The 27,169-nt window shown below is 38.9% G+C and overlaps 1 protein-coding gene across 2 annotated transcripts in view; it reads left to right on the forward strand.

The window, feature by feature from the left end:
• The first annotated feature begins 146 nt into the window (after nt 1-146).
• LARS1 (leucyl-tRNA synthetase 1) overlaps nt 147-27,169 on the forward strand; it is a 30,129-nt gene continuing 3,106 nt past the window's right edge. The window contains exons 1-30 of one of the 2 annotated variants that reach the window (XM_066977137.1): nt 147-269; nt 1,079-1,197; nt 4,487-4,574; nt 5,264-5,344; nt 5,776-5,916; nt 7,009-7,170; nt 7,433-7,545; nt 7,939-8,002; nt 8,532-8,599; nt 8,940-9,165; nt 10,536-10,623; nt 10,725-10,801; nt 11,452-11,505; nt 12,426-12,566; nt 13,224-13,301; nt 14,314-14,399; nt 14,491-14,556; nt 14,657-14,739; nt 15,375-15,513; nt 17,017-17,229; nt 18,694-18,751; nt 19,680-19,743; nt 20,293-20,476; nt 20,719-20,809; nt 21,709-21,849; nt 22,449-22,589; nt 22,692-22,802; nt 23,924-24,034; nt 25,572-25,676; nt 26,821-26,916. In XM_066977137.1, coding sequence (XP_066833238.1) covers nt 264-269; nt 1,079-1,197; nt 4,487-4,574; nt 5,264-5,344; nt 5,776-5,916; nt 7,009-7,170; nt 7,433-7,545; nt 7,939-8,002; nt 8,532-8,599; nt 8,940-9,165; nt 10,536-10,623; nt 10,725-10,801; nt 11,452-11,505; nt 12,426-12,566; nt 13,224-13,301; nt 14,314-14,399; nt 14,491-14,556; nt 14,657-14,739; nt 15,375-15,513; nt 17,017-17,229; nt 18,694-18,751; nt 19,680-19,743; nt 20,293-20,476; nt 20,719-20,809; nt 21,709-21,849; nt 22,449-22,589; nt 22,692-22,802; nt 23,924-24,034; nt 25,572-25,676; nt 26,821-26,916 — 3,195 coding nt within the window. In that variant the 5' untranslated portion in view covers nt 147-263. Of the gene's footprint in view, nt 270-1,078; nt 1,198-4,486; nt 4,575-5,263; nt 5,345-5,775; nt 5,917-7,008; nt 7,171-7,432; nt 7,546-7,938; nt 8,003-8,531; nt 8,600-8,939; nt 9,166-10,535; nt 10,624-10,724; nt 10,802-11,451; nt 11,506-12,425; nt 12,567-13,223; nt 13,302-14,313; nt 14,400-14,490; nt 14,557-14,656; nt 14,740-15,374; nt 15,514-17,016; nt 17,230-18,693; nt 18,752-19,679; nt 19,744-20,292; nt 20,477-20,718; nt 20,810-21,708; nt 21,850-22,448; nt 22,590-22,691; nt 22,803-23,923; nt 24,035-25,571; nt 25,677-26,820; nt 26,917-27,169 lie in introns of those variants that run through there. The other variant, XM_048057201.2, reaches the window with a different exon arrangement.

The following is a 27,169-nucleotide window of genomic DNA, read 5'->3' on the forward strand; positions in this document are numbered from 1 at the left end:
AGCCAATCGGGCGGCGGCGCCGCCGCGCGGCGGGCCAATGGCGGCCGCCGGGAGCGCGACCCGGAGGTCACCGCGCTGGGTCGCGCGAGCGCCCGAGCCCCGCGGCGACATCTTTGGGGGTGCTCTTAAAGGCGCAGCGCTCGGCCGCGGGACGGACAGGGCGGGGCGGGGAGGCCGCCCCCACCCCCCGGCCCCGCCGCCTTGGTACGGCCCCGGCGCGTCACGGGGCGCGGCGCCGCCCCCCGGCCCCTCCTCCCGGCAGCATGGCGGTGAGTGGGGCTGGCGCGGGGCCGGCGCTGCCGGCGGGCTCTGCCCGGACCGGACCGGCGCGGCGGCGGCGCCCGGGGCTGCGCGGGGCCGCTCCCGGGGCCTGGGCCAGGGCCGTGGCGGGGCCGCCCCGAGCCCCGCGGTCCGTGCGGGCCCTGCCGGGGGCGGGCTGCCCGCGGCGCTGCGGTAACGCTGCGGGCGCCCTGCGGGGGGGGGGCAGGCGGCGTTAGCGCCGGGGGCGGGCGGGTGCGGAGCGCCCCGCGGGGGGAGGCGCCGGGGAAGGAGCGCCGGGGGCTCGTGTGCCGCGGGCAGCGCCCGCCCCGCCCCGGCCCTCGGCAGCCGCCGGGGCCGAAGCGGCTCCGCGGCTCCGCGCTCGCCGGGGAAGCGCGGCCCTGGCCGCGGGGCTCGGGCGTCTCTGGGCTGCGCGGTGCTGGTGGGGTAACGGGCCTTCGGCGGGGCGCCGCGCGCGGGCCGGCACCGCCTGGGAAGGAGTCTGCCAGCCCGCCCCGCGCGGGGCCGAGGCGTTCCGGAAGGCCGGAGGATGCGGGTGGGCGCGGGCCGTTTGGGGTGTGGGGGTGATGTGGGGGTGATTGGGGGGTGTCGGTGGCATTGGCGATGGCACTGGTGATGTTGGTGATGCTCCGTTGTGAGGTGATGCCGCGGTGTTACGGAGGCCAGGGAGATGCTCACGAACGCGCTCTGGGGCCGCGGCACCCGGCAGCGGAAGGGCTTTGGGGGCGGCCCGCAGCGCGTTGCGGTTCTGTGCTCGGAAACCTGTTCACCCAGAGTTCTGCTCTTCTTTGTTTCACAGGAACGCAAGGGGACAGCAAAAGTTGATTTCCTGAAGAAAATTGAAAAAGAGATTCAGCAGAAGTGGGACGATGAACGAGTCTTTGAGGCGAATGCTCCGGACACGCAGAACCGAGAGAGGTATCGTCACGCTATTTAGTGGTTTTATTGTCACTTATCTGAAGCTTTTTTCCAGGGAACTTTTTTTCCATCAATATCCAGGGAGGGGAAGAGTGGCCTCTTTGGAAGTAACAGTGTTCTTCCATCATCTGAAGGTTCTCACGCATGAAGTTAGCGTTTCCGTATCTGATGGCATGAAGCGGTGGTGAACACGTGCTGGCCACGTTCCAGTAGTCCTCTCGTTCCTTGGTAGTTTCAGTGCCATCTGGGATTTTAAAAACAAGATTCCTTTTTGAGATGTCTAATTTCTGGTGTGTAGGAGCCTTTTTCAATATGGTAAAGGAGTAGGAGGGCTTGACACCCGCCCAGTCAGAAAGGATCTCTCCTCTATCTGTGGTGCGGTAGCTCAGGAGGCGTGTACTCGCTCTGCTTCACTGAGAATAGAAAATTCTTCAGCAAACACCTCGGGTCCTGGTGTAGGCTAACCTGTTCTGCTTTGTGTATAAACAGACAAAGGCCGGGTGTGTGATCATTACCATTACTCAGATGAGGTGCTGCAATCTGTTTTAGTATATGAACTGCATTGAAGTTGTGTGACTTGTTTGTTAGTCACAGAGCTTCAGTTTGGACTGCTCTTGTTGCGAGCTGCAGCTTCAGCAGTGTTAGTCTCAGGACTGCGTAAATAGTGAATGACACATGTGCCCCTAAATGGGTCAGACAAGTTGAATCCTGAATCTAGGAGGCATAATAAAAGTGGTTGTGTGGGTACACTTGTTAGCATTGTAGAAATCTTTTTTGGCTTAAGAGAAACGCAGTCTGAAATTTAGGGTTGTAATTAATACTTAGTTTCTGACTGAAATGAACGTGGTAGGTCAGTTTTACAATATTGAGCAAACATGAAATTTCAGCGTTCACTATGATTACGTATGACCACCCTATAAATCAAGAAAAGCTGCCTTGCTAACTTGATTTTGTTACACTCTAGTTAAAACGTTGTGTATTTACTTCAGGGCTTTGTCATAAACTTCTGTTTTCATAAAATAGCTGGTACTACTAAAAGCTACCCTAGAAGAGAGAGAGAGGTGCTGCCGCCATGTACGGTTCTGCAGTCGTTCCTTACATAGTCACAGTGGGACTTCATCCTGTGCAGGAAAAAGCTTTACTTGTGATGCTTTTTCTTAAGCTGAGCTCTTAAAGCTCCATGGTATTGTGATAGAACTGCTGTGAGAGATTTGGTGCCATTCGTGCAATTTTCAATCCTAGGAAGTGATAGCAAAAACATCCGCATCATTATTAAATATCACAGTTATTCAGAGAAAATGAGCCAGGAGAGATGACTTATAATGTGGTTGATCTTTTCCAAAACTCAGGCTTAATAAATTCTTCGCTATAATTTCTGCTTAGGCTTAAGGGGATTCCCTAGGAAAGAAAACGTCCTTTACTTAAAGGGAATGGTGTTCCACCACAGATCTTCTTTGGATGTTTTAATAGCTAGTGATGTTTTTGTTTCATTTCAGTTACCTGACCTCAGTTCCAATCCCTGCGTTTCGTTGCATTTCTGCTTCCTTGCTTAAAGCTTTCTCTGCTAATGTGATTTCATTGTGTTTCTAGAGGTGCTGTGCCTCAACCACGTCTTGTTCTTTGCTGTTTCCATTTCATAATGCCCTTGATAGGATTACCTATGTTCTTTTATTTTGTTCAAATAAAATACCTTTTGTTGATGTTATCTCTGTGTGTGCATCTGTACTGAGTTATCTGTACTGAGTACGTATACATATGTACATATCTGTACTGAGGCATTTTTCCATTCCTTGTTGGTGTTTGTCACTTCTAATTCATTTGAACGGCTGTGAATTTTATTGCGTTTTTCTTACTTGTTAGTTGATTTTTTTTTTAATAGAGCATTCTGCTTTTAATCTGTGCTGATTTCAGTTAACCTAATACTTTACTTTGATAATGGCCACCTGGTCTTGTGGGAGAATATTCCTGAGCTGCTATCTGCTTATTATAGAAGGTGCTTCTTTTGTTGTTTAAATTTCTTCCCACGTTTGGTTTCATTATCGCTCTTAGCTTTCTGAAATTGCTCCCTCTAAAATACCAGGTACGTGTAGCACTGGTCTGGTCTCTTCACTCTTTCCCCAGGACAGATACTGCCTGCTCTAGTGCCTGAGCAGCTACCAAATTTTGATTTTGTGTGAGTTCCCTTGTGGCAGGTGCAGTACTGCTCAAGCAGAGAGGGGCAGCTTCTTGGTTACCTCGGTCACAGCTTGCTCATGACTGTAAGAGCTGTAAGAAATGGTGAATTACGTTTGTGACCAGCTGAGGAGCGAACGGAGCGGTGCCACCACCAGGAAGAGTATCTGACTGGCGGAGGGAGCATGCGGTGGGATGGGAAAGGGCTGCTTAACTCCTGGCTTTTCTCCTATCTCAGAGTAACCATGAGAATCTTGTTTAAGCCGGAAGCTGTGGAAATGCTGAGCAAGCTTGAGAGCAGAATTCCTCTCAAATCAAGAGGATCGATGCTCCTTACAGTATAGAGAGCCTTACTTGTGAAACAGCTTTAGTGGCTTGGGTAAGGTCTGAGTGAAAAAGCAGTGACCTTGGCAGCATGAGGTTGGTTATTTCTTACATGGGAAAGTCAAACTAAACCAAGATAATAACTGAAGTGTTATAACAGGTGGCAGCTTCTTAAGCTATAATATTTTGCAAGTAAATAAATGACTTAGCTTTTATTTATGCACACTGATATTATCAGCAGTAGTGTCCGAAGGGTAAAGGCGAGCCGTGGAGGAGAGGCAGTTCTGCGAAGGTGGAGGCAGAAATTTCAAATGTCCTAGATATCTAGAAATTATTTTAGATGTTTTCAGAGGTCAGATTATGATAATATGTATACAAAATGCTGTGCAATAATACTATTGTTGAATATTAAGTGATTATTTACAGCGTACCACTAGTAAGGCTGAACTCAGACAGTGAGAGATTAAATACATTATTTCTGTAAGCCTTTGCAGTAGTTTGTTTAGAGAATCAGGATTAGAACTTCCTAACTTTGGAAGACAATTTTTCAAAGTTTCTTTGTGATGTCAGTCTGATTTTTTTTTTTAAACATGATAAAACTTGTTAGTGTAGCAGTGGTTTACAATCAAAGACTCATGATATTGCAAGAAAAAAAAGTATTTTCATGTGACTGTGAGCTGATAATATCAGAACATACCATGATGTTAACGGTATTATTTATGCTTCTCCTGGTGCTCACTTTCAAAGCACGGTTCTATGTTCGTATGCTTCAATTCTTTGAATTTCTTTTCAGCAAAGGAAAGTACTTTGTTACTTTTCCTTACCCCTACATGAATGGACGACTTCACCTGGGACACACATTTTCTTTATCCAAATGTGAGGTAAAATTTTCCATTGCTAATACCTTTAAGGGCTTCTTTTAAAGGAGCTAATGCTACTTTTGTAGTTACGTGCTAATTTTATAGTTAAATGTCAAGCTAACAGAATGCCTTGCTAATTACTTCATAGATTCAATAATGATGTATTCAAACTTCCCTTTTTTCATATTTCTGGAAGCAATATTGGTGGCTGAAAAGAAAGACTACGTATCACTTTTTTTTTTAATTTATTCTGGGAAACTAGAATACAGGTGTTTCCTCTGGTTCTTCCTTCACACTTGCAGATATTTTTAGGAGGTGCTGCTTCCTATTGTTTGTTTAGCTGCTAATTAGCACAAACTTCACAAAGAACCGTATTGTCTTTTTTGTTAGTGACTACTGTGCTCTATTACCTGTGTGTTAACAGGTTTTAGATATTAATGGATAGGATTCCACAAAATTCATTTCTTCTTTGCATTCTTCACTAGTCAAAAACAGCCCCCTGAAAATTAGGAAGACTTTGTGCTTAGGCAGGCCTGGTAACAAAATGTGTTTTTACTTTTTCCTACAACTAGCTTCTTAGATGCTGTTGGCTGCATTTGTTTCTTTGTAGCTTCATGTGGAAAAGGAATTACATTTACGTTTTGGGAAGGGTGTTGATTTAGCCCTCTGCCATTCTTGTTTCATGTGTTTCATTTTTCCACTTTTTATAGTTTGCAACTGGGTATCAGCGGCTAAAGGGAAAGAGTTGTTTGTTCCCATTTGGTCTACACTGCACTGGGATGCCTATCAAGGTAAGAGTTACTGAGGGCTTTTTCTGATGCTTTCTATGCGTAAAGTTACTTGGAACATTGACTACTGTCTGTCTGGAACATTATGGTAATTTATTCAAAAAATTATTAAGACAGTGTGATTTGGAACCTGAATTTGTAGTAAAGATGTGTTTTGTGCTTGAACTATGCAATATGACATACTAGAAAATAAAATGCTTCAAAATTAAGTCCAAGTAGTTTTATTTCATTTGAAGGAAATCCTCACTGTAAGCATCATCCTGCCCTGGCAGGATTTCTTTAAGTTGCAAGGTCTCCCAGAAGGTCATGCAATGTCCAGAAAAAGTTTGAGTGTTGTAGTAGAACACAGTGTTATCAGTAGAAACTGATCCTTGTCAGTTGCTTCAATCATAGCTACGGAAAAGTGCTGATAGTCTACCAATAACTCTATTTAGGCTTGTGCAGATAAGCTAAAAAGAGAAATGGAATTATATGGCTGCCCCCCTGAATTTCCTGATGAGGAGGAAGAGGAAGAAGAAAATTCTGTTAAAAAAGAAGAAGAGTTTATCATCAAAGACAAAGCAAAAGGGAAAAAGGTAAAGTTGATTAAACAAGGACTCCGGGTTGGTAGCTGTGCTCAAAAAGCTTCAAAGTATGCATCATAGTTCGTTCTTCCTCCTACACGTACCTCAGAGAAGCCTGTGATAAAAATATTTTGATTGTTTTTTCAAGATAACTTGGTCCTTTTAAGGTTGACTTGAAAAAAATGCACTTCCTGCATGGTTCCAGAGATGCCATTTTAATACATGAAAACTTAATGATAAGCTGGTGCACTGTTTGATAGCCTCCTAAGAGAAATGAGATCATCCAGAGTAATATAATACTCTGAACGTTTTGCTGCACAGAGCATTCACAAACTATGAAATAACCCTGCTTTCTTAGCAGTAGGGGTTAGATGTGCTATTCTGAGTACTCTATTGTAAATACCCTAAGGAAAATCACTCAAAATATTGTGACTTATCCGATTTGTAAGAGATGTATGATTTTAGGAGTATCACAAGGCAAGGAAAGAATCAAGTCCAGGAAAACTTTAGAGGTGTTCTAATGTGTATAATTTATTCCAAAGAGATTGTTGCAGTATAAGTATTAGATTGAGGATTCTGCCTGTTCTGCATCAACAGTAGATAGGATCTTGATTGCTCTTGCAGATAGTTCCAGTTGGGTAGAGACATAAGATAGCTGAAGGACAATAGCTGGAAAAAGTAGTATGAGCAAAGTACCAGCAGGAAAGGCTTTTATTACAAGGATTTAGTATAGGACTGCTCCACCTTTTCATGGTAAAAATACACATTTGTTTGACCAGCACATCAATTAACTGGTCATTTCTTGCCAGTTTCTCATGGCACACATTTTCTGCAGATGTATCGTGATAAATCTAAGCATTTGTCAGTTGAAAAGGGGGGAAGGGTACTAAATTGTGTGTAGTTGAACATGAGCTAGGAAATGAAATACTGTAGATCAAACTGTAGTTGTCTTCACTGTGAAAGGCAACTAGAATATTCATATTAACTTCTATATCTGGAAATAGAAACCACAATGTAAGTGGAGGGAAAAATGCACTGGAGCATATGAAGGTATTGTCGATGTGAGAACGTGCAGTTTTTTTCTAATCACAATTGTCCTGTTAGAGTAAGGCTGCTGCCAAGACTGGGTCTTCCAAATACCAGTGGGGAATTATGAAGTCTTTGGGTCTATCTGATGAAGAAGTAATTGGTTTTTCTGAAGCCGAGCATTGGCTGGATTACTTCCCTCCCCTTGCTGTCCAGGATCTGAAAAGCATGGGATTGAAGGTAACTGTATGAAATCTAAAATTCAATTATGCAAGCAGCCATACTTGACTTGTTACTACATTTGTGGATACGCTTCTTTTGTCTTTAACATGTCAGCTCTGAAAGACCAAGCACATGCACATTGCTCCCTTAGTAGGATATGTACTTGCAATATGTTTTTGGAGAAAAGTGTCTTTTGTAGTTTTAAAGTTAGGGTTTTACAGTAATTCAAATTTCCTTGAATTTCTTTATTTACTCACTAGAAACTCTTACACGTTTCCAGGTGGATTGGAGGCGTTCTTTCATTACCACAGATGTTAACCCTTATTATGATTCCTTTGTGCGATGGCAATTCCTTACCTTAAGAGAAAGAAATAAGATTAAGTTTGGGAAACGGTAAGCCTGCCATGCGTTTGTGAGTTTGGATAAACTCAGCTTTACAAAACTTGGAGCCCTGTGAAATGTCTCTAGAACTTGCCTATGACTCAAATTAAACTAAAATCCTTTTATTTCAAATGCCCTATAGACATTGTAACATAGTGTGTTTGTTGTGCTAGCCGCGTTTGTGAAATAGCGTCCCTGTGTTTTAGTTTGACAACAGATGCCGACTCAAAGCAAAGTAAGGTCAATACTGAAAGCTCTGGCAAGTACTTGCTGGCGGCAGTGGAAACAGAGGCAAAATTTGAAAATACCACTTAGGGAATCTCCCTTTGATAAGGAGCTTTTTTCCTTCTCTTCATCTACAGATTATTGTATTTACTACTAAATGAACATATACCTTTTTTTTAGATACACAATTTATTCTCCAAAAGATGGACAGCCTTGCATGGATCATGACAGGCAAACAGGAGAGGTAATATTTTTAGTTGACATTTTTATGTGTTGCTTATGGTTCTTAAATACCGAATGGAAAAAATGTATCTTGGTCAAATGTATTTTGTACATACTGAACTATCTGTTCTCAGTTGTCAGTACATGTGAAAATTGAATGAACTCCACTTTTGAGAATACTTATCCTGAACTATGGATAGTATTTTCCACTGTAGCTATTTTCTGTGATTGTCTGGCAATTTGTGCCACCAACATCACTACAGCATATCATTATCTATTTGTTGAAACAAAACAAATAAGCTTTTGTTATGTTGCTGAGATAGTTGCTGTCATGAGTAAATTTTCGGACAGAGGAATAAAATAGAACCCCTCTCTTCAGACTGCATTTTATTAAGCAGCCATTTGTATCAATGGAAATATGATTTTCTTTGAAGAAACAACTGGTGCTTTCAACAGCGTTTGTGTTAGGTTACTACAGAATAGAATTTATTTTCTTTACTGCTTGAGTCAACTTCATATATTGATTGGTGCATTGTTTATGTGAACTGTAGGGTGTTGGACCTCAAGAATATACTCTAATAAAAATGAAGGTGTTAGATCCTTACCCAGCAAAGTTAAGGTAGGTCTTGAATTCATAATGGCAAATAACTTCCAACTTATGGCCAGAAGTAACCATTAAATTAGTCTGTTTTACCTAATGCAGAATTTAATTTTGTAGTGTTATTTGTCATGCAAAGACTTGGTCTCTGTTTTGAGCTGCCATATTCACTAGTCTGTGTGGAACACAAATTGGGAGTTCAAAAACTAAGTTAAATTAAAAGCCCCGCAAAGAAGCTTAATGAGCCACTTTCATCCCTTAGGAAATGTTACTTACAGTTCGTATTAACTTAAGAGCATGTCTTGTATTACCCTGAATGTTTTTATTTTGCTGACTTATAAAATACTTTTTCCCCCCCCAGTGGCCTAAGAGGAAAAAATATCTTCTTGGTGGCTGCTACGCTCAGACCAGAGACCATGTTTGGACAGACTAACTGCTGGGTTCGCCCAGATATGAAGTACATCGGCTTTGAGACTGTGAATGGGGATATTTTTATCTGTACGCAAAGAGCTGCCAGGAACATGTCCTACCAGGGCTTTACAAAAGATAATGGAGTCGTACCTGTTGTCAAGGAACTGATGGGAGAAGTAAGCATCTTGCAGCTTGTGGGCCAGGTTTATCTACTCCTGTGAAGCTTACTTATACTTAAAAAGGTGGCTGTAGAATTCTGCTTATAAAGAAAATAGAGGAACTACAAAAAAATCTGAGTGTTAAGTAACTTGAAAAAAAAAATTAAAAAATGCAAAAGAGCTTCTTTGGCAGCTAGTACTACATTTGGGAGATTAACCAGATATACTATCTCATTGACAAATGCATTACTGTTGCCTTAGCATTACTGATAAATGAATGATTTAAGTAGCATTTTTGTGCGTGCTGGAAAGAGTGATGACTCTTCTGTGCTAGGAATGGAAAAAGAAGAAAAGTAATAGCTATAAAGTAACAGCTGTAAGGTATTATGTGAAAAAGACTGGTGCTGAAGCTTCCATTTTTGTGAATACAGCTTTGTTAGTTTTGTAGTTGAATGTTAGTTTTTGATATTTACGGAGAACAGAAATTAAAGGGTAGTAAAAGCGTGGTTACTGGCATTTGTTCATCCTAATCCAGAGTACCTTCATGCTGTTTACATCATTTGATCTTTGTTCACTAAAATTTCTTTCCATCCTTCTTGATCCTGCTTTGCATGAAGTAGAAAGTACACGTTTTGATTCTTCATTAGTAGAGATGATATGAATCCAAGCAAATTAGAGAGGGATGAAGACAACTGCAGCACCTAGACTACCTCTTGTCAGTGCATAAATCTTGACAATATGCTTTTACTGCCTTTAGTTTAATCTAGCTTTTGAACGTGGTTAGTTAATTCTTATAAAACACAATATAGAATAGATTCAGTAGGAAGGGACCTACAGAGGTCAGTGAGTCCAACTGTCAGACTACTTTGGGGCTGACCCAAAGTTAAAGCATATCATTAAAAGCACTATCCAAATACCTCTTGGCTGACACCTTGTGCCTGTCCATGTCCACCTCTCTAGGAAGCCTGTTGCAGTGTCTACCCTCTCGGTAGTGTCTTGATGCTGATGTGATCAAAATGTTTGGATGCAAACTGTGTTCCTGCTTATCTTTTTCCAGCTCTAGACTTTCTATTTCAGTAATTTTGCTTTGCTCTGAATTATTTTGTCAATATTATCTGCTATTTGATTTTTTGACTAGTAAATAGTCCATGTATTATCTCAAATGGTACACAGATGCTTTTCTTAGGTACTTCCTCCTTGTCTAACAATACACGTATTTGTTTATAATATGTGGGGAATGCACATGTTTGCATATGAATGCATATGCAATGCACATGAATGCATATGTTGCACATATGCAAGTTTAAAATAGTATCAGCAAGAAGAGCTTACTCGGCTAGACTGAAAAAGTGCTGTTTATAGTAATTATATTCTTTTGCCCCATGTAGGAGATTCTTGGCGCTGCACTTTCTGCACCTCTCACCAGCTACAAAGTTATATATGCTCTTCCCATGCTCACAATCAAGGAAGATAAAGGTAACGTTGCAACAGCTTCTTGCCTAAGCCTGTTTGATGCACGCTGTACATTCAGTATGTTGACTAATCTTTTTATCTGTTTTATCTTTCTCTTTGTCAAGGAACCGGAGTGGTAACAAGTGTCCCTTCTGATTCTCCAGATGATATTGCAGCCCTGAGAGATTTGAAAAAAAAACAGGTCAGTCTCTTACCTGAATCACTTGTCTTTCTATTTCCTTTCTGGGGTGTGGAGCGACAAAAGGGGATATCCAGTGGGTAAAACGAAAGTCCCTTTGGTTGTAGTTCTGCCATCTCTAACTTCAAATCAAAGTAGTTAAACAATAAAATAAAACCAGCTGAGGTCAGCAAAGTTTTTGTTCTCAGTCTTCAAGAAGGGTTTTTGAATGAGAATGATGTCACTTCTGTATCTTAACATGCAGAGAAGAGTGTCAGTGAAATGGAAATAAATTCCTGTTGTGAAAATAACTTCTAGAGATGAGAACTCTGTATGAATTCAAAATTTCAAATGAATTTCAGCTACGTAGAGTAGCTGTTGCTATCACAATTTCAGAAAGGCATCAGTGTCTAAACAGCTGTCCACTGGCTGTTGAAGTTCCATTCTACTTGGCTCTAGTGTGGCTTTTTCCATCTTAGAAATGTATTCGTTCTGATAGAAAATCACGTGAAAATGAGACAGGGATTAAAGTCATGTGCGAGAAATGGTGAGCATGCAGAGAAGCATTTTTGTTTGCTTTATAGTAAAATACTATGTCCATGAGAGGCACTAAAAACCTTCGAAGATAGAAGAGTTTACTTCTATTCATGTTGTGTTTTTTCTGAATTTCAAAGGCTTTGAGAGTGAAGTATGGCATTAAAGATGAAATGGTCCTGCCGTTTGAACCGGTGAGTACACCCAACTGTGTGCATCAGCAGTACACATGGCTTTGCATTCACTGATGAGAAACGTGCCAGAACTGCCTGCCTCTCTCAGAATTTCTATCTGATTTCTCCCAAACTTCTACTTTTCAGATGAAAGAGATATGAAAACATTAAACTTTCAGTTTTGTTATAGTTGTAATATTTGGTCTGTTAGGGTTTGCAGTCAAGATTTATTATTCTGTGCTATACCAGAGTTAAATAAAAGTACCAATTTTTGTGAAAATTACTGTTTGGAGAAAGTGCATCTTTACATCGATAACCTATTGGTTGGTTAAAACTTAAAATAATTATCTTGCCTTCAAGCAAGGCTGCATCTGTTCTGTGCAAAGGGCTGAAGTCCCTTCCTATTAACACCGACTCATGGCTGAATCAGTTTTCATTGGAAAACAGGTGACGGGTAAAGCCATCCCAACATTGTCTTATTACCCTTGCTTCCACAGGCTAGCTTCAGTGCTGGTATAACTTGCTGCTGGCATGATGTGAGGAGATAAAACTGGGTTATTTTTTGTGGGAGAGCAGATCAGAAGTCCCAGCAGGGACCACCAAGAATTCTTGAGCTTATCAGTGGAATTGCGCTGATACTTTGTAAATGCCTACGTAACTTGATTACTAATAGATGCTGCAAATCTACGCACAGAGTAGTACAACGTGCTACTATATCATGCAGCACAAACACAATAAGTAATAACCGCCTCTTGTTTCCCTTCCTGATCTCTGGTTCAAACTCATGTTAGCCTAGGGCCTGCAAATCAAGCAAAATATTGTCTCTTGTTCAGTGCATCACTTCTTGTGAAGTATATCAAATCTACAAGACAAATCCTTGTGTAGATATTACATTGAGATAACTTGAAGTCAATATGTGACGCTGTTTTGTTAATTCTCAGGTGCCCATCATCGAAATCCCAGGATATGGCAACCTTTGTGCTCTATCAGTCTGTGATGAGCTCAAAATCCAGAGCCAGAACGACAGAGAGAAACTTGCTGAGGCCAAGGAGAGAGTATACCTGAAAGGATTTTACGAAGGAGTAAGTAATAAAAGATTTGGCTTAGTTTGATTGGGAGAAAAAAAAATCATGGGGCAAGGTAAATAAAATAAAAAAAACAGCAGGAAAGAGGGAGTTTTGTTTGTTTTTTTCAAGAGTCCATTTTTCATTAAGAATTCTTCTGCAGTTGCATTCTACAGTTGGAGGAGTTGTGTAGAAATGAAGAAAGAGAATAGAGAAATGTGTGAATACAAACTGAGGCTCATAATTTGGTTTCTTAGCAAGTGGTCGCATTAAAGAATTGATCCATTTTGTTAAAGTATTGATTTGGAAACCGATAGGAAAAGATGGCAATATATACATTTTTTTTGTCTCTACTCGTGTAGTGGGTTACTCTGATGTAATCCTCAGCTGTTTTCTCCTAAGCTGGAAAGAATTTGCTGTTCTTACTAGCTATGTGGGGTTGCCTATACGCATGCCAACCTGTATACAACTTTGTTTTAGGTAAAGAAGATTGTCTATTAAATAAAACCAACCAAACAAACAAAAAATAAACCAACAAACAACCTGAAAGCTTGATTCCTATTTGTGCACGTCAAAAATCCAGTAATCGCTATTTCTTTCTTAGATCCAAATACCTACTGCACCTATTTCTTCTTAATTTAAAAACAATTAACTCTCTTGACTCATCTTTTACAGGTAATGTTGGTAGATGGATACAAAGGACAAAAAGTTCAAGATGTCAAGAAACTTATTCAGAAGATGATGGTGGATAATGTATGTCGTAGAATGCACACAGCTTCTTCTAAATCATCCATTTTGTCTTTTTTCACAATAATCGTGTCTCTGAGGAAACCTCTTTTGTTCTGCAGTCCTCTTAATGGTTCTTAGGGTAGCTACAGAGTATATGCTACTGCTCAAATTGCTTGTGTTCTTTGGTTAAGTGGGATGAATAGCTTAAGTAGAGACATCTTATTCCCTGCTTCATCCCATCACTTTGTCTAGGAAATATTTTGGTCTGATTTTCATCTTTGATAAAGCTGTGAGATACTCAAAGTATAGGATCTGAACTTATAGGCTTTTTCAAGTAAAATTGAAGGATATTCATTACATGCAGACACCCCATTTCTGGGTGGGGCTCATCAAGCAGAGGAGAAAGAGTAAATGAACAATGATCGTCATTACTCTGATAAGATTTTCCCAGTGAGGACTGGAAGTGAGAGAGGCATCTGTTACTTTGTCAATATTTGCTTGCCATTGCAGCATTGTTATGTTCAGCTTATAACATAACGCTTTATACTGTTTCATCCTCCATCAGAATATATAGTCTGTGAAGGAAGAATTAAAGCTCACTATTCTATTTTTCTTTGCCTTCCCAACCTTTTTTTTTTTTTTTAAATAGTAGCTGTGATATTTGTTATATGTTTTAGATTCTGCTGTAAATAACTTTTTTCCCAAAATAGTTTCAATTGCTAGGAGCATAACTAACGAGTAATATTGTTTTGCTTCTGTCCTTTTCATAATGAATGGAGACATTCTTCACAGAATTATGTGAACTGAGGCATCTAGGAGGTACATAGTCAAATATTATCCTTATTTTACTGAAGCAAATACTGAGGCAGAGAGCCAGTGCAGTTATGAAGGCCATGCAATAAATGCTGTAAAACAAATTAGAATAAAAATGATGGGTGTTAGATGCGAGGATTTTCAAGGCTCTGCTAAGTTAGCTTTATTACCCTTTATCTTAGCTTTATTGCCCTTTTAGGTGTATAATGATCTCTTCCCATAGGATGAAGCCATGATTTATATGGAACCTGAGAAACAAGTCATATCAAGGTCTACTGATGAATGTGTCGTGGCCCTTTGTGACCAGTGGTAAGTGAAGTAAAGCTGTAGTTAAAGCATTACTGTCTAGTTATATCCAACTTGTTGATTGCTTTGTTACATAAACTTTTCATGGCTGTAGGTATTTAGATTATGGTGAAGTGGACTGGAAGCAACAGGCATCAGAGTGCTTGAAACATCTAGAGACGTAAGTTATAAAAGCAGATGTAAAGAGGAGAGATTGTTTGCTGGTGATGGTGTTCTAAGAAGACTGAGAGGAGTGATTAGTAATAGCTTATTTCTTACAGATTTTGTGAAGAGACTAGGAGAAATTTTGAAGCTACTTTAGGATGGCTACAAGAGCATGCATGCTCAAGGACGTATGGGTTAGGTAAGCAAAAAACGTATTTGCTCATTGCTTCATGAGTATTGTACTCATTACTTCATTTGGAAGGCTGAAGTGTACCTTGGATCCAAAATGGTATAGTTAAATCTGTTCTACACTTATCCAATTTAAATCTTGACCCAGCATCCCAGAGAAGGCACCCTTTATCTTGTAAACTTGTGGCGCTAGGGGTAATCTCTGGCTTTTTTTTTTCTTTTGACTGGGCAGTTGGTTTGGAAGGAATCTTAGCAGAAGGGACTAATTCCATTTCTTGGGTGTTCTCCTCAAATGATGACTAGCCTTTGGCATGTGTAGCCTGCAAGGTGTGAAAGCAGGTGCAGCTTGACATGGGACAGCTATTATAACTGCATTATAATCTGCAACAAATAATCATGAATTAAAATTTGTTTGTAAGATGCTGGCTACAAAAATGGCAAGTATTTTCTCTTGAATAAAATTTTCAAATGCACAGTTGTTTTTTTTTTAAAGGATTTTTAAATGTGTAAGCATGAGTACTTGCAGAAGGAGAGAGATTCCACTAAAAGTCATGAACTGCTAATGTATGCTTGGATGTCTTGCTTGTTAGACCTGCAAGTAGGGATGATACTGACTGTCTGATACCTGGCTTCCATCTCTTCCAGGTACCCGTTTGCCTTGGGATGAGCAGTGGCTGATAGAGTCTCTCTCTGACTCAACTATCTACATGGCCTATTACACAGTTGCTCATCTGTTACAAGGAGGGAACCTGAGGGGCCAGGGAGAATCTCCTGTAGGCATTAGGTAAGGAGAGTGAATCACTAAATTTGCTTGTTTAATTTTGTGTCCTCTTCTGAATTGTTCTTGACAAAGACTTGCCAAGCAGGCTGATTTGCTTTTGTGTTTAAAAGGCATTACTGTCAAAACTTAGCTTGCTTGTTAGATAAATTGTAGCAATTCTGTAGAGAAATACAAAGGAAAAAGGGAAGTAGTACTGTGGCCAGAGAGAGGGAAGGAATGTCCTTGAGAGCAGAACCTCTCCTGTGTTCAAACCTCTCTAATTACAGAGGGGTTACCTACACACTAGTAGTGTCTGGGAACAAACTTTGAAGTGACCATCCTTAGCACTGAATTACAGATTTGATGTATGTAATTAAGTACCTAAAATTACATTGTGCTATTACATGAGTAGATAACATCTTTCTTTTTAGTATTAGCAAATACATTTTTTTTTTAACTAAGACTAACTCTGTGGGGTACAGTAAATAAGGGATTCATGGCACATCATGTCATTCGTCATTCAGATACAACAATCTTTAGCAACAAACATAGAAACGAAGTCACAGCACACAATAGTAATTTAAAGCATAGAGCAGAACCACCAGAGCTAAAGCAGAAAACTGGTACATATAAGACTGTTCTGAACTGGTGGTATTGTCTGTCATTTGAACTGTGTTTAATATTTGCAAAAGTAGTTTGGGTTCAGAAGTTTTTTTTCCTCTCTGCATAATACAGGGCCAAAGCACCTTAGTAGATGTTAAAAGATGGTAAATGTAGATTTGACACTATTTAATTTGAAATGTTTTCAGGTAGTATATGGTAGACTCCAGTGAAACTCCAAGAAGCTAGGAGTAAAAAACTATGTAGAACAATTTTTTTTAACTTGTGGATCCTACTTCCAGTAATTGCTAAAACGTGTCTTATTTGATAGTAATTTTGAATGAATTTGGTATCCCAGCTCTGTGTTGGTAATGAGGGGTGAAGGGTGCACAGGAAACGGGACACATTTTTCCATGTAGGAAGGTGATCTTGAATTGTACAGAAATTTTCTTGTACTCCTGCTATTCTACTTTCATGGAAACCAGAAGGAATGACAATATGACCCAGTGCAAGGAATTCAGAGAAACTTACATACTAATAGGTATTCATTACAGAATTAAGGTCACAAGTGGTGCCTAGAGGGGAAGGCATTTGTAAAATAAACAGGTTTTCAGGGCATTCAAGATTATACTTTAATTATTAATTGCTTTTTCTTTACAGAATTCCTTATGGTTATTAGGAAATATCAAAGGACGTTTTAAGCAGGGCATGGCCTGAGCTGGTACTTCTGAGTTCTGATTTTGTATTTCATGTTTGACTCCTTCAATTTTGAACAAAATGCCTATATTCTTTTTGTTCGTGTTTGCTTTTCAAATGGGGAGTATGTTGTGAGAATGAATCAACAGATATAAGAAGTTTTATTCAAAATGCTGTGGCTTGTAAGAGGAGTTTTTAATCTCAGATTGAGATGTCAGTAATTCTGTGCAGGGCACATCAAATGAGCAAAGAAGTTTGGGATTACATCTTCTTCAAGGCAGCTCCATTTCCTAAAACAGATATTCCGAAAGAGAAGTTGGACAAGCTAAAGGAGGAGTTTGAATTTTGGTATCCTGTGGATCTCAGAGTCTCTGGCAAAGATCTCATTCCAAATCATCTCTCATACTACCTCTATAATCATGTGGCTATGTGGTCAGATCAAAGGTAAGTTCGGAACTAATGCAAAACACAGGTGTGCAGGAGATAAAGCTGGAGAGTTTTTAGTTTTGATGGTTTTGCTAATTTTTTTGACTACCTAACATTCAGGATTAGCTTAAAAACTTATTCTTTATATCAGTGTTTTTACCATTGTCTATACTAGAAGATATTGAAATTGAAGGTTTTTTACCCTTGTTTTTCCTTTTTATTTCCCTAGAATTCTTTAAAGATTTTAAGATACAAGGTTTTTTATGTACGGATTCTAAAATACTGGCTAAAGCAAAACTGAAATTTAACTGCATAATATGACTTCTGGCTTGTTGAAACCCTGTTCTAAACGCTGAAATTCTTTCATGGAGCAATCGATTTGGCAGTTTAAATCATAGCTCTAGAACAAGCCTAAGGATTTGCATGTTCTAACGAAACAGTACCTTTTCTTGGTACTTCTTTAGAGGGTACATGGAAAAAACATTTTAAAACAGCATTGCTGTATCTTTAAGGCTTTTTCTATCTTTGAGAAGCAGAGAAGAATATACAGTAGCAACGTCTAGAGCTAAATCCATATACAGCTGGTGCAGGAACCTCTGATGTTTGCCACTATTTTTCATTTGTTTTGTCTGTCTATGGAGGCACGAAAAGCTCACAGTTAAACAGCCACATTAGAAAGAAAATGTATAAAAGTAAAGAATTAATTTTTAGTGTAGCCTTCATTGACCTCCTTTATAAAAGTCAAATGTATTCTGTAAATATCTCTTTCTATGGATTTTCTGATGTTGAATCATATTCTTGCACTGAGATTGAAGTGAATTTATTATCAATGTTTTCTTAATTACTTCTCACGGACCGTTGAAACTGTGTGTGTGTGTGTGTATATATATATATGTGTATATATATATATATATACTGCAGTGGACTGTATAGTACAGGCTGAGAATTTTTGCCAATCACACGGGACTTTTAGAAAGATGTAGTTCCTAAGCATGAATATACTGTTTGTATTGCCTTGAACCGCTAGTTAAAAGTTGTATAAAACTGTATATAGGAAAAGTTGTTTTCTCATGTATAGTAACAATGATCATGGAGAATGAATCTGCCTCCTCCACTGGTCGAGATATGTGGGTTTGCCCAACAGAAGACTGTGTAGCTCTATCCAGTGCTGCTGAGCAGTGCTAATCACAGTCTTTTAAATTAAATATAGCTGAAGGGAGGGAGGTAAGGTAAATGAAGTGTAATTGTCGGTGCAGTGCTCCCTGCTTTGCATGTCAGCAATGGTAAGCCCTAGCCCTTATATTACAGTTCTTTTCATCTTCAAAGACACTCCTGGATTTTTTTTTAAAGCCACCTCTCCAGATACTTTTTGAAGATTTCATTTAAATTATTCATCCCAAACAGGAACATAAAATGTTTATTTTCTCTTTTAAAAGGAATATTTCTACTTAATTATACGCTTTGCATCTTGTCTTCAAACAGAGAAAAGTGGCCAGTAGCTGTGAGAGCAAATGGACATCTCCTTCTCAATTCTGAAAAGGTATAGTGAGGTTTTGTGTATGTAGCTGTCAAAATAGGCACTTGGTAGCCAGATTGAAAAAAATCTATCTAGGAAATTAAGAGGAAGAAATTGTGAAAACTTCAGTTCCTTCTTTGGTGCCCTTAAGTTTTTCATTCACTGGAGATAAAGACATGCCTTTCCTCCAATACTGTCTTAACTCCTTTTCCTGTTAGTTCTTGTATTGCTTCATCAGTTTAGTGAAGATTTCAGTGGATTTTTATTAAGTTTTAGGATAATTTATAATGTAGAATGCTTTTTTTTGGACTGCATTTTTGATTTGTTAAGGCTTGGAGTAGGTATAAGAAGAAAATGTTTGTATGACTAACTTTGTAATTCCAACAAGTTCTGAAATTGAACTTTATTGAATTTAAAAGTGCCTAAACCTTAGAATTTGACCTTGGAGACTGTCTAATTGAAACAAAAACAAGACAAGACAAGACAAAACAAACAACAAAAAAAACCCACCAAGGCTCTACCTCAAAAACTGATGCAGGATAAGCTGAAAATGTCAATTGCAAAGTATTATTTTGATTTCAGAAATTTAATTCAGGTAACTTTGGGGATTTAATTTTGGTACCAGTTATCCCATTTTCCGAAGCCTGATGAATTCTAGGGTGGAACCCAAATGAGACAGAAAGCAGCTACTATTTCCATGCAGTTGTGGTATATGCAGACCTTAGTAGTAACAATTTGTCCAAGTCTCAAGAAATTTCAGGAATTGGATCAGTACCTGCAAAATTTAGTCTGTCTTTACTATGAGACATTGTTCAGTTTTACCAAACTGCTTTTGCTGTGATTCATGAGAAAATACTTTCTCAGTGGTTTCCCCAAATTCTTGTTGTCTGTCTTGCTTATCCAACAGCAAAATGAATGTAGGAGAAAAACAAGGTTTTTCTGTTTCTTTTAGATGTCTAAATCTACAGGTAACTTTCTTACGCTAACTCAAGCTGTTGACAAGTTTTCTGCAGATGGTAAGTATGTTTTGACCTGTTTCTGTTTTTCAATTTTAGTCATTTTGGCATCATTAATGTTTTGCTCTGGAAGGAGCAGTGGATATATTGGAGTATTTAATTGCAGTAAATCTACCACTTACCAGCTGGTTTTGCTTGAAAAGCTGAACTTTATTTAGAAAACTGGAATGAGTGTTAAGACAACACCTGTTTAAATCCAAAACTTCCAGTGCTGAGGCTTTCTAGAAGGTGCCTAGGATGGGTGAAAACCCGTTCTCACTGGGGGTCAAAACATCAGACAAATGCTATTGTGTGTGCATAAATGTATGCCATGCTCTTCCTTGCATCCTCATGGTTTTTGAACAGTGTTTGTACTACTCTCTTGGTGTCTGTCTGATCTTCTTCCTCTTTATAAGGACGGCAGTGGGTAAAGGGCATCTTTTACCCATCATGGGTAAAGGGCATCTTTTGAGATATCTCTAGTAATTGACTTTGAGTCCCTTGCCTCCTACATCCCTATCTACCAGCTAATTGCATGCCAGCCATGTTAGCTATTGTGGTTACTTTCAGGCATGCGTTTAGCCTTGGCTGATGCTGGAGACACTGTTGAAGATGCCAACTTTGTGGAAGCCATGGCTGATGCTGGTATTCTTCGTCTCTACACGTGGGTGGAGTGGGTAAAGGAGATGATTGCAAACAGAGACAGTCTAAGAAGCGGTCCTGCTGACACCTTCAATGACAGAGTCTTTGCCAGGTACTTTACAAAGGCTAACGTAGTTTGGACCTTTTTTTTTTTTTAAATCTTGCTAGGATCATCTTTGTAGTTTTTTTTTTTTCTTTTCTTTCTACAAGTTAATGAATTCCATAAAGCAAAACACATTTTTGATTCACTTTCAGAATAATAATTGTGTCACACTACTGACATTGATAGTGTTGTTTTACAGTGTTGCTGTTAAGTGAAGTGGACAATATTGATGATTTCACTTTCTTCCCTAGTGAAATGAATGCAGGCATAATGAAGACAGATCAAAATTATGAGAAGATGATGTTTAAGGAAGCACTAAAAACTGGCTTCTTTGAGTTTCAGGTAGGTGATCTCTTTTCAGGTGTAGAAAACTAATACTTGCCATTTATTACTTTTGCGTGGATTTCTTTTGATCCTAATGTCTCTGATCCTTAATTGTACCACTGAATTGGAATCCAAATTATATAAGGAAAAAAAGACTGCTTCAGTAGTCTTAAATTATAAACGTCTTTTTGTGGCATTTTGCAAAAGTCTAGAGGAGGGCACCTGTGATGCTGCAAATAGTTTTGATATCTAATATGAGCAAAAAGCTCTTTAAAAAAAGATGCTGTTGAGAAGAGTGTTTCCTTTTTGCTCCTTTGTAATAAGGAACTCTGTATAAGAAATACAGATGATAATCAACAGAATTGTTTGGAAGTAGAATGCTTTTTGATATACTCTATAAACTATGTCTCCAGAGTGTCTGCTGAACCATGCCACTTCACATAATTACAGAGACTCCTTTATGTGGTTCCTTTATGTTATTCAGGAGCGTGATTAAATAGGCTGTACTGTATGCATAAGGATAGACCATATTCATTACCTTTTTCTTACTACTTTTTAGTATCTTTGCAAGTTATTGAAAATGTTAGTACCTGATACGCAGTTGTGCATATTTTTGTATGTTATGTCTGTTCAAAAAAACACTTTTTTTTTTTTTAAAGTACCATGCTATTGTACAATGGTCAACTGACAGATTTACACTTGCAGGCTTAAGAATGTAATTCTTTCAATAATATATTTTAATAATATATTATTGAGTTCTAAACTTGTTACATTCTAAAGGTATGTTAGAGCAAAGAATTGTTTTTTTTCTTCTTTCAAATGTTTCTCCTTGTCAATTAATGTGTTAACAATGGTTGTTTTAACATATGTAACGTTATTTTAACATATTAATAGTGGTTAAATTGGCTTTATTTCAGGCAGCAAAAGATAAATATCGTGAGCTGGCGATAGAAGGAATGCACAGAGAGCTGGTGTTTCAGTTCATTGAAGTTCAGACTCTGCTCTTGGCTCCCATTTGTCCCCACTTATGTGAACACATCTGGTCGCTGCTGGGAAAGGTACTAGTAGTGTATGTTTCAGTTTTGGTTTTTCATTCAGAACTAAGCTTTCACTGATTTTTAGTAAGGCTAGTATCAGACTTGTGGATGCCATTCATATGCAGGTAAAAGAAACATCTGTCCTATATTAGTGTATGAATTGCCATAATAGGTCATCATCCATATCACAACAAGCATATTGAATTAATCTGTGTATTCGTGGTTACTGTAATGATATATGTAACTTTCATACAAGTCACTTTGACTATCTTCTCACTGAGAGGTGATCTAAAATTAATCCAAATAATGAAACATTTCTACATTTATGCATGAAAATTAGCTTTTGAACTTGTGTTGGCAGGTAAACTGGAGAAATAAATGTTGTATGTGAAGTTATGTAGTTCTATGGCAGGTGTGCTTGTATATGTAGTCTTTAACATACTTGCAAATTAGCGCTTGTTGGCTGTATGCTTATTCCTTTACAACTGAGTTATCGGTGGGTGCTCATTGAGGTTCAAACTGTGTAAACCAGTTTCCACTCAAGCTATAATGGTTTGAGAAAATACCAGACACTAATGTATTCTTATCTCAGTGCATTTAATTTCTTCCTTTCTTCAAAGCCTGATTCCATCATGAAAGCCTCCTGGCCAATAGCAGGTCCTGTGGATGAGATACTAATTCGCTCTTCTCAGTACCTCATGGAAGCAGCTCATGAGCTCAGACTTCGTCTCAAGAGCTTCATGGCACCTGTGAAAGGAAAGGTGAAGTGTACTAAGTCATCCTTAAGTCTTCATACTCAGTAATTCTGGATTGCGTCAGAACTCCCTCCTGATGTTACTTTTTTTTCCCTATTGTTCCCTTAGAAAAGTACTAAAGAACCTTCCCAGAAGCCTTCTCACTGTACCATCTACGTGGCAAAGAACTACCCGCCTTGGCAGCACACCACCTTATCAGTTCTGCGCAAGCACTACCAGGTGACTGCTCTTGTTTCTTTGGGCTGCTTACCTGCTTTTTTGTACTCTTATTTTCTGTCTCTAAAGAAACTTATAAGCTGTAACTTGCTACCAAATTACTTAAATATAAAGTGAGACAGTTTTAATTTCCGTTGTGCTTTTATTTCTGTCTAGCAGTTTTCAATGCTTAATGAAGATGTTCTGAGGAATACCACTGATTTGACAGTATGACCTTGTTCCTTTTGACAATTTTTGAGTGAAAACTGGCCCATGTTTTGTTATTTTTCATTTTTAAATTGATAAACTTTTAAAATATTCTCTTTCCCGGGAGTATTTCTGAGGAAATGTTGTTGACTAAGAGATTAATATTACTATGCAAGAGGGCTTAGAAGCATTTTGTGATCTCTAAGTAGGTGTATGCCGTTCACTGATGTTGCAAGGAATATGTTGAAATGCAATATATCTGTCATAAGCAGAAGAAATTAGCTTCTGTGAAAGCAGAAGAGTCTGCTTCTAATGTGGAAACTGGTGAGAATGGTTTTTGGCATGCTGATGAACCATCGTCTTTTTCAGCTTAAACAATCAGTGTTGTAGCTGATAGATGAGAGTTATGACTCTCTCAACGTGCAATATTGAGTTAAACCAGTGTTCCTCAAGTGAAACTTGTCTTTAGAGTGTTAAGTTTGGGGAATTCTATAGCCTTTCTTGTATCAGTATTGAATTCTGCTGTTCAGTCTGATGCACTGACTTGGAGCGTTGGCAAATATCTGAACTGTGAATGCAAAGTACAAACAATTTGGGAAAACCACTGCATGAAGATCTGCTTGAGGCAAGAATTAAATGTGGATTTAAAATGTATTTTAGTATATCATTCAGGTACCTTAATATATAGTCAAAGGCAAGAGTGAAGAAAACAGAATAATACTGAGTTGCTTGAATGGCAGTAGATAAGTGGTTTTGGTCAAGATTTTACAGTCTTACTTCTAAAATGTTTTAAAAGGATGAGAAAATGATTGTGTGGAAATCAATGATAGTGTTTGCTGGTATTTTGGGAAAGCGTGGAGGGTATATGATATTAAAGGGCAAGTATTTATTTTTTAAATGATGCCTATTCTTTTTAATGTATATTCATTAACATTTAGGTCAGTGGAGGTCAACTGCCAGATAATAAAGTAATCGCCAGTGAGCTTAACAACTTGCCAGAGCTGAAGAAGTATATGAAGAAGGTTATGCCTTTTGTTGCCATGATTAAGGTATGTGATAGAGGGACACTTGTATAGAAAAAGGTTAATGGTGTCCTGGGCTGCAGTGGGCAAAGTATTGCCAGCAGGTTGTGGGACTTGATCCTTACCTTCTGTTCACACTGGTGAGGACATACCTCTAATACTGTGTGCAGTTTTAAAATCTTTTTGACTCTAGATGTGATTTGTAGATGTTGGAAGGGACTAGTAATGGAAAAATCATAAAGTTTAAGGGAAAAAGTAACATTTTTACACCAATTAAGAAGTGGCTTTTAAAAAATGTATTTATTAATGTCTTCTACTTCTTAACCTTATGTTTGTCATATAAATGCTGTTTTAAAGCATTCTCTTGCCCTCTGTCTAATGTCATTCTAATTATTCTGTTTTGTGATAGCTCAAAAACTCTTAGAGGAATAGAAAGCGCAAAGCAGCTATGAAGCTGTCTGTATAAGTGAAGTTTTTAAAAAGGTACTATTTTATTAGATCAGCTAGTACAGTTTAAACAGATCAGACAAGCTTTCAATCATACAAGTAAGTTTAGGTCTGAAGCACGCCTGGTTTTTGCTAGTGTTCATCTGGCAATAATTAATGATTCTGTTGCATGCAGGGAATGGGTCGGCATGCTGAGGCTTACCCAATAATTGATCCTTGCCCTTTAAAAGATGATCAGTAAGCGATTGCATATAAATACATAGAAACTTCTGAACTCAAATTCCTTCGACCAGAATATTGTTCTGTGAAACTGATTATTCAGCAGTTTCAACGTACAAGAAGCATTTTTGCTTTTGCTTCCTATTTCTTCAAAAGAAGGCTTAAATCCCAAAGCTTCCCCTATGTTTACAAAGGGAAGAAATTCATTGTTAATTTAGGGAATCTCGTACATTAAACTGACGAGGAAACTACTGCCAGGGTAAGTCTGATGGAGCAGAGCTTCTAAAGAGACATCTGGCTCAGCATATGAAAGTGAGAAAGGGACAGGTTAAATTCCAAAGATGAAGTTCGGTTTTTTTTAAGGTGTTTTTTATATTGCCTTTAATACTTTGGATCTTGTGATTTGTTTTTGGTTTTCTGTACTAACTAAGTTACCTTTATGTTAACATATACAGTGATTGTTATTTCCCTGCAGAGAACTTGTTTTACAACTGTTGTGAACATGTCCAGTTGTTGTATGCTCATTCTTTGTTTTAAACTAGGTCATGACTAAATTTCCTGCTGTGAAATAGCACTGAAATGCCGACTGACTTGGAGAATTCTCAACCTGCACATTAAATAGAGATTATAAGTAACTGAATATAAAACACCTTTTGAATTCTATATTAAAGATGTGTTACAATTGTTCTTACTCCTCCCATCAGTGTCACTAACTCCCTGAGGAAGAAACCCTGTTATGAGAGAATAGTTGCTCCTGTGCTAGCATATTGTGCCAGCAGAGAGCTCTTATGTTTAAAAGCCTGTTCTTTTCATGACTGATGTATGTTGCTTGCCATTTTGAAGCATTGTTTTACTTGCAATGTTCAGAGGGTTTAAATCCATTTTTTTCCTTTGACAGGAAAATCTGGAGAAGAATGGTTCACGTGTTCTTGATCTGGAACTGGAATTTGATGAACGGGCAGTGCTCATGGAGAATATTGTCTATTTGACAAATTCCCTAGAGGTTAGTGTGTATTGGCATATTTGTTGCTTGGTTCTCACTGGGATAGCTGGAGGACCAGCCTTTCCAGTGACACTTTCGAAGAGACATTTTTCTCAGACCTAACCAATATCTTACATTTTTCAACTGAAGAAATGAGGAGGAGATGTTCATAGGCATCACCAGTAAGAATGATCACAGCCTCGTATCTTCAGACTCTTTCAATGGCACATGTTATCTGTAGCAGATTACTTCACCCTCTTCAAGGAGTGGATTCTAGGCAGGGTTTTTAAAACTGTTACATTGTGAAAGGCCAGTCTAGAAGCATTTATGCCAGTTTCATATGATAACCAAAATACTTGAATGAGGGAACAGCTCAGGCAGGTTTATAAGAAATAGCTTGTTTCAAGAGTTAGAAGTTTCAAAAATACAAACTACTAAACTTCATTTTTTTCACCTGTGCAATATGTAATAAATGTGGGTTCATTGGATTGCTCCTATATCAGAGCAAAGTCAAGAATGAGCAATAACTTTTGTTGTAAAATGTGTAAATTTGCAGAAACAAACAACCAACCCAACCAAACAAACAAAACCACTAAACTGGTGGAAGCAGCAGTTGTCCTGCTAAATGGTGGAACTTTCATGCAGGAGAATGTACAGAAGCATAAGAATTAGACTACCAGATCCTACAAAGTTTAACAGGAGTTGTCATGTTCTGTACCAGGGCATAATAACTCCATATTTCTGGATAAGCTGGGAACTGGCTGTCTGTCTATCAAGTTTGCTACAAAAGACACTGGTTACTATGGGGCTGTCAGGTTTAATGCAAGTTTAATGCGAGTGTGCTGTCACTGCAAATGAGCCATGCTGTTTGTTGACCTACATTAGAAAGAGTTATCTATATAGAATGTGATTTGGGAAGTCATCCCTCTCAGCCCTGCTGAGCTCAAATTTGGAGAATGTGTCAGTGTTTCGCCCCTGTCTCATCCTCCCCCATTCCCTACCCCCATTGTTAAAAAAAGGATGATGAGAAATTGCAGCTTGTTGAACAGAGGACCACCAAGAATGTTAGGGGGGGACCTGGAGTGCATGGAGGTCTGGTAACTCCTGTTGCTCCCTCCAGAATGATTAAACTCCTGTTTACACGCACACATACCCTTTCTTACAGCTGGATCACATTGAAGTGAAGTTTGCTTCTGAAGCAGAAGATAAAATAAAAGAAGAATGCTGTCCTGGAAAACCGTTTTCTGTATTCAGAACTGAGGTAAAATCAGAAATTTAGGTACTGGAAATCTGAAAACTTAAGTTAAAACAATCCCACAAGCATGCCATTTAAAAGTTTGTTCAGATATATAAAGAGGAATTTTTGCCCTTAACCTAACACCTCTTCAAGACAGGAAACACTTCCTGAAGTAATTGTAGCTGTGTGTAGGGGGCAGGGGAAATAGTAAATGTGCCTGTATTTGTATCTTAGCCTCAAGGCTCTTTAGGTCAAATCTTTAAATTGTGCTGACTGG

The sequence above is a fragment of the Anser cygnoides genome, chromosome 14 (genome assembly GCF_040182565.1).
Source record: "Anser cygnoides isolate HZ-2024a breed goose chromosome 14, Taihu_goose_T2T_genome, whole genome shotgun sequence".
Taxonomy (NCBI): Eukaryota; Metazoa; Chordata; class Aves; order Anseriformes; family Anatidae; genus Anser; species Anser cygnoides.